This window comes from Eucalyptus grandis, chromosome 8, assembly GCF_016545825.1.
Source record: "Eucalyptus grandis isolate ANBG69807.140 chromosome 8, ASM1654582v1, whole genome shotgun sequence".
NCBI lineage: Eukaryota > Viridiplantae > Streptophyta > Magnoliopsida > Myrtales > Myrtaceae > Eucalyptus > Eucalyptus grandis.
The window spans coordinates 58,540,753-58,547,661 of NC_052619.1; the positions used below are offsets into that span (position 1 = coordinate 58,540,753).

General features: G+C 43.5%; 1 protein-coding gene across 1 annotated transcript; it reads right to left on the bottom strand.

Moving 5' to 3' along the window:
- Nucleotides 1-5,356: 5,356 nt before the first annotated feature.
- Nucleotides 5,357-6,655, bottom strand: LOC104417589 (desiccation-related protein PCC13-62). Its single transcript, XM_010028840.2, has 3 exons — nucleotides 6,324-6,655; nucleotides 5,828-6,053; nucleotides 5,357-5,734 (listed from the first exon to the last, which is right to left on the bottom strand). Exons 1-3 carry the CDS (start codon nucleotides 6,653-6,655, stop codon nucleotides 5,357-5,359), a joined length of 936 nt encoding a protein of 311 aa, XP_010027142.1.
- Between the last annotated feature and the right edge of the window lie 254 nt (nucleotides 6,656-6,909).

Consider the following 6,909-nt stretch of genomic DNA (forward strand, 5'->3'; position numbering starts at 1 on the left):
TATGGATTTATAACTGCTTCCGCATGTGCTTAATAAACGAAAGGGTCGGCGATACTTAGTCCTGGGATATTGCATTATAAAATCGACCAAGTAGAAGGATGTGTGCGTGCCCGAGGATCGGGGCGTGACATAATGCTTTCACATAATACAACTATCCACTACACTAAGTAATATATACAGAGGAAAATATCAACATAGAAAGAGATATTTACACATAAAACATCTCAAACTAATCTAAGAAATAAATAGAGAAAGTCCCTGCTAATCTATCAATCAAAATATTTAAGAAATATGAAGGCACATTTGCCAACCATGGAAAAATTTTGGAGAGCTTTCATGTCGCCTCCAAGGCGTATTCACTCTGCGCCATGTGGCGCTCAATCTAAAGGTTGAAGTTTTGGTTAACTCAATCCTATAGTACTCTCTTACAAAAGCTACTACTAGCCTCCTATAACCCGGGACAACGTTGACCTCCCATAGGCGATCTAACACTGCTTGCTATTCAGGTGGAAGAGTGTTCATCAAGGTCGGCACCTTCTCAAAATCCGGCATAAGATAACCATTCCAGATGATTTCCTGTATCATCTGATTGACCCTGACCACATGTGATACTAAATCACCGTCATGCCACCGATAATTAGATAACTCTGTCATCAGCCTTTTAAGTCTTGCTCTTCCTTCGTCCGTTCTCGGGAATACAAGTATCCGTGCATAACGCATCATAGTTCCTGCAACAAATGCATAACTAAAAATGGATCACTTATAATCCATAATGAACATAAGGGAAAATTATGATTCATGCAACAAATGCAGAATAAAAAAATGGATTACTTATAACCCACGTAGACATAATTGAAAAAGAAATAGATTCTTTTTCCCCTTTTTTTTTTTTGGGTCAATGGTCAAAATCAATGGTCAATGGTCAACGGGTCAACGGTCGGAGTCAAAGGGCGGCGGGTCGGGCCGGTCGGACCGGATAGCCTGGTCAGGTCGGTCGGGCAAACCGACCGGCACGTGCCGCGTGCGTGCGCGGGCTGACGTCATGCAGATGTCAGCCGGCGCGTGCAAGGCACGTGCCAAGCTTCCGCACGTGCGTCGCACGCGCCTGCGGGGGACCCCAGTTCGTTCCGGCCGCGCGTGGCGGCACGTCCGGCGGCGATTTGCCACTCGTTTTTCTTGTCTCGACGAGGCCTTCCATCTAACGCTATTAGAAATCGATTTCGACTTACAAAAACTCAAAAAAAATGGATGAACAAAGTGCTCGGGTGTCGGGATTTTTCCGCCCCGATCGGTGTCGGCCGATTAATTTCTCGAAAAATCAATAAGAAATCATCCATAAACATGAAAAGGGTCGGGAAAAACATGGAAAATGATCGGGAAACAATAACAACCTGGCTTTGATACCAATGTTGGGAATATCGGATTCCCTAAAACGGATTCGACACTAAATCGAACCCCTAAAACGAATGCGGAAGACGAACCCAGGAAGAACATGTATTACCGATCCTAAAGCATACCATGGAATCGAGCGTACCTTGTTAGCTACAGATTAAACATCAATGCTGAAGATCGAGGAAGAAATTCTAATCCCGTTTGTCGCGACCAATTTTTTCGGATGTGAACCACCTAGGGTTTGGCTAATGGGTTGTTAAGCCTAGACTTAACTCGGGCTCTCCCAAGCCCATATCAATTCACGACTTAGGTTTGAATTGTTAACATGCAATTGAATTTTAACTAAGAGTCGTCACTAATCTATTTTTGGTGGGTCGATTAGAAACCCTAGTAAAGTAACGGGATATTTACTTTACTCCTACGAACCAGAGATTAAGGGTACGAGGACTTGGTTACGTTAGATTTTTCTAATACCCCTTCGGTACCTTTCTTTTTATTTTGAAAAATGTTTGGCAAGCAATTTGGATTGATTTTAAATATATTTCCCTAACATGTGAGGTGTTCATGCAGGTGCGCAAATCTCCAATTTAACACCCAAGAAAGCAATTAAATGATGCAGAACTTACCTCAAAGTGACGAAAGCATCTGCAGTGTTTATTAAAATCCACATCAACAATCCTAGATATGGTTTCTAATTAATCCATATGCAATGCAATGCTTTTAATCTAATATGAAATGATATGGCATGGAAACATGTTCTAAACATATGAATAAAATTTTTATGATCTCTTAATGAACATGCAATTGTTAAATATGAAATCTAAATTAACCAAAATGACTTAATTCTAATGACGTGCAATGCAATGTAATGACGTACAAAATTATTTTAATTAAAATGACACGTGACATATAATTTAATATGCGAGCTATATGTCACGCTACATTTATTAAATGACCTAATCTAATGACGGACAATTTCTAATTAGAAATGAACCTAACAATAATCACTAAAATGACATGCATTTCATGAACCTAATTCTATATGACATGCAAATGACATTTTTTATTTTAAAAATGCAATCTATCTTAGAAATTGCAACTAATTTATCCTAAGACAAATTTTATGAAATTTGAAATGATCTAGCTAGATTAAGATTCTATCTAATTTAAACTAGGGATTAAGTCATATTAAATCATAATTTAAACTAAGACATTATCTAAAATGCAATTTATCTAAAAAAGATTATCTAAATTTAAAATGAAACATGCAATTCAATCTAATATGCACAATGATTTTTTTTTGTGTTTTTCTTTAAGAAATTCGAAATTAAAACTAACACATAATTAAACATGCAATGCAATTCAAATAAAAAACTAACAACCTAAATGATTGCACTTTCTTTTTTTTGGATTTTTTTTATTTAAAAATTCGAAATAAAATTGCGATTTTAAACCTAAGACTAGAAATATTCTAAAGCAAATCTATTCCTAACTCAAGTATTTTTGGATTTTTCTTTTACGAAAATAAGATTGACTCAACTAACTTCACGATGACAAATCAAATAAGATAAGATTGATATCCAAAATTAGCGAACCATATCTCGTGCATGAGATCGGGTTGGCCAATTTTAAATTAAATTGCGAATCGAATCTCGGGCTTGAGATTGGATTGTCGATTTTATAAGAGATTGCGAGTGGGGCGCGAAAATCGGACTGTGAATCCCTAATTTGAGGGCACTTTCATGTTGGAATCTCAATCAAACATTTAAGAGGAACAATTCCAAGGAAAGTAAAAAAACTATAACTAGATAAGCAATAATAATAATAAAAATCTACCTAATTCCCTTTTCCTTTTTTTTGTTTTGTTTTGTTTTTTGTTTTTCTGTTTTTTCTTCTGTTCCAGGCACCGCTTGTGGATGGGAACCGACGAATCGGCTCGGCAAAGGAGGCTCCGGCCAAGGTGAACCGACGGCGGCAGGCGGTGAAGAGGTGAATCGGCGGTGGGCGAGCGCGCGGAGGTGATTCGGCGGTGGCTTCGCGGACAGGGGCGTCGGATCGCTGGGAGGTCGAGCAAAGGCAGAGGCAGCAGCGACGGGTTCGGGGCCTGCTGGCGTCGAGCGGACCACCGGGTCTGCAGCGGCGATTGGTCACGGACCAGCGCGGAGGTGCGGGCTACAGGGGACTCCGGGCCATCGGATGGGCGTATGGTGGCTCAGGCTCCAGATCTGGAGCGGTGCTGCGAGCAGGGGCGTTAGGTCGTGCGGCAGTGGCGTCTCCGGAGCTGCGAGCAAAGATGAAAGGCAGGGGCGCCTTGGCCCGGTGACGCTGCAATAGAGGGCGGAGCGGCCCGAGCGTCGCGGATCGACACGGCGACGGCTTCGTCGGGCTGCCGGTGTCGCGGCTTGCGCGGGCGCAGGGACCTGCGCAGCTTCAGCAGAAGACGGCGAAGGAGATAGGCACTGGAGCAGCAGCAACGAACAGGGCAGGTGACGTCGGGTCGTCGGGGCAAAGGCGAAGCGGGGCGGGTCGGCAGAGCAGGGGGCTGTCCGTCAGGGCTCCGGTGTTGAACTCGAGCGTGGCCAGTGGAATGTCGGTGGAGCAGATATGACTCGTGGGTCTGGCTGAGGCGGCGTCGCGATTTCAGGGGCGCGGAGCAGCCGCACTCAGAGATGGGGCTTGAGGCCGGTGCGTGGGTCGCCGCAAGTCGCTGCAAATCGGGGGGGGGGTACTCTGGCGCGGTGGCGAGCGAGCAGGAGCGTCACTGGCGGTGTGGAGCAGCGAATGGACGGAGCAAAGCGTGGAGAAGATGATTGAACAGTAACTGTCCAATCCTCTCCCTTTTTGCTTTTTCTTTGCTTTTTACTTTTTGTGTTGTTTTCCTTTGAATCCCAAAAAGCCCCCCTTTAACTTTTTCCGTGCACTCCTTATATAAGAAAAACAAAATGAAATCTTTTGTAAATATTTCATCTCTTATGAAGATTGCTTATAACCCCTATGATCACGAAAATCCTTTTCCTTATCTCCCGAATATCTTCTACTGATTTTTAAAGATAAGATTGCAACCCGATTTTCTTAAATTCCAAAAATCCTCATTTCAAACCTTAATTTCAGAAAACGGGCTTGGGCCAATTTGTATTCTTCATGGGCTTAGTCCAGTCTGTTAATTTAAAACCCCAAACTACTAATTCGACCCATCCGCTACCGGTCCAGTAAATGCAAATAAAAAATAAATGCACCTACAACTAAATGCTATGCAATTAATTAATTAATTAATATTTTTTTAGGGTTTAAAATTAATCCCTAATTTCTTAATGCGACAAATGACTAAACGAGTAGCCAAAATTTAGGTGTCAACACCGTTCGATCAAGGAGCGTGCCGTTGCTATTAGGGGGAGAAAAGAGCGTATACTTCTTTTGTATTTTCTTCTTTTCTCTCTTTTGAGGGAGAGAGAGAAACTGACTTACGTTGCCTGAAGGGGAGAGAGTGTCTTCACGTGTGTTCATCCAAAAGGTACGTGCCTTTTATTCCTTTCCCTCAAAGCGTCTCCTCCAATAGACGCAACCCTTCAACGTAACATCTCATCCAAAAGACGCAACCCCTTAACGCACTCTTTTATCCATGGGCCCTAATTTTGCGGGCCAAGCTTTTAGGCCAAACATGGGCGGACGGGCCAACTTAGGCCCATCACATTAATTAATAAATAAAACCATCACATACAAATAACGGGGCGAAGTTTACGAATCAGATTCAATAATTAAAATTCAAAATTGGACTATCCGTAATTATCGCATCAACCTACGTAAGGCGGGATTTGAGAAGGGAAATTAACTGAGGAGGAAAGTAGAAACATGGATTTCATTACTTTAATTAGCTGAAGGCTTACGGCATGATCCGTAAAACTTTACTTGAAGATCAGGTAGAATAATCAAAAAGCACAAAATTTTCATTTATTGTCACAATCTTCTACATCGACCGTAGATGAGACCTTGCAATGTGACCATTCCCTCCCTTGGGATAGAATCCTCCCGGAACGCTCTCGTCACCGCTCCCATACACGATCCTCAGTATCTCCTCCGGCGTCCGGTCGTACGAGACCGAGTACTTGTCACCTGCAAGCACGTTCCCCTTGATCTTCCCCTCGGCGCCTAGGTGGAGCGGCACGACGAGGCCCTCGTCCTTAAGCCCGTCGTGCCCCAGCTTGTTTCTCAGCTCCGACATCCGGTCCGAGAACTCCGCCATGGTTATCCCGTACGGCTTGACTTCCCAGGCAGCCCGCTCATATAGAAGGGCTCGGATCACTGCATCCTGACCCGATTCCACGCCGAGTAGGCCCGCGACAAGCTGAAAAGCATTCACAAGACGGGCGCAAGGATTCATAGGTTGCTCATTGAAATTTTTATAAAGTAGATAAGTTGTAGAGATCGTTTGCTGTACCCTTTTGGAGACAGAGCCCTGAAGCTTGGGGTTTGCTCCAACATAGCCTGTGAGGCCAACATAAGGGACCAAGTAGGAGGCAAGCAAGAAGTTAATTTCATTGGCATATGGATCAAATGGAGGCTTTAAAGCATGCCCAAATGCGTTGTCCATCACTTTGGCAAATGAAGCCGCAGACAAATTCAGCAGTGGCCTTGGAAACCCCTTCACTGTCGTCTTGATGGCCCTGCATTGATTTAAATAAAAAATGAACAGTGTGATTTGGTCATCAGCAACCATGATGATAGGAACTTGTTCTAGATGGGTCAAGTGTGTGGAGAACAATTAGCCTTAGGCATAAAAGAATCCCCAAAATCTAGGTTGGCAAATGAGAATTAGCACCAAAGTTCGTCTCTAACATTTGAAAAGAAAAAAAGAGAATGAGCATCAAAGTAAGGGAAAATAATTAAACGGAAAAGAAAGATATGGGCATGACTTCTCTAATGAAAGGACTCACTTTAAGTGACCAACTTCTTGGAGAGCAAATTGCAAGATGATATCCTTGATGAGAGGACCCAAGTTGGCAGCCCTTGCTCCAATTGGGGACGGACCTCCCATGGTCAAGTTTGGGGCCACCTTGTCCAATCCATACCCCAATGAGGCATACAGGAAGAGCTCTGCCTCAAAGTACTCCAGATTCAGGGGAAACTCCAGTAGATCCACATCTCTTCTCGGGACTTTGTGACGATAATGGGACTCGAGGTCCATGCAGTTTGAGCTCGGGACGAGAAGGAAGAGGAGGAAGAAGAGAGCCATGGAGGCGGTGGCGATAAAGTTGGTGAATGCCATGACCTAAGCTTTGGATGTCTGTTCTGTGTTTGTGTTGTGCGAGTCTCAAATTGGGTAGTGTGCATATATATAAAGTGTACCGGGTCATGCATGTGTGGCGTTGCGTTTAAGGGGAGGAAAAGGTGGATAAGTGCCTAGTCAAAGAACAAAGGATTGCTACGTGGGAGATCACATGAACAGTTGGGGTTATGGGAGGGAATTTAGGAAGTTGTCCTGCTTTTTCCTTGTTTTTGGTTTGAATTGGAAATTGTCTC

Bases quoted from the DNA above. Each gene is read 5' to 3' on its own strand.
- LOC104417589 (XM_010028840.2), bottom strand. From the start codon at position 6,655: ATGGCATTCACCAACTTTATCGCCACCGCCTCCATGGCTCTCTTCTTC. The intron at 6,054-6,323 runs GTGAGTCCTTTC...AAATCAATGCAG, and splicing joins CAAGAAGTTGGTCACTTAAA to GGCCATCAAGACGACAGTGA. The intron at 5,735-5,827 runs GTACAGCAAACG...AATGCTTTTCAG, and splicing joins AGGGCTCTGTCTCCAAAAGG to CTTGTCGCGGGCCTACTCGG.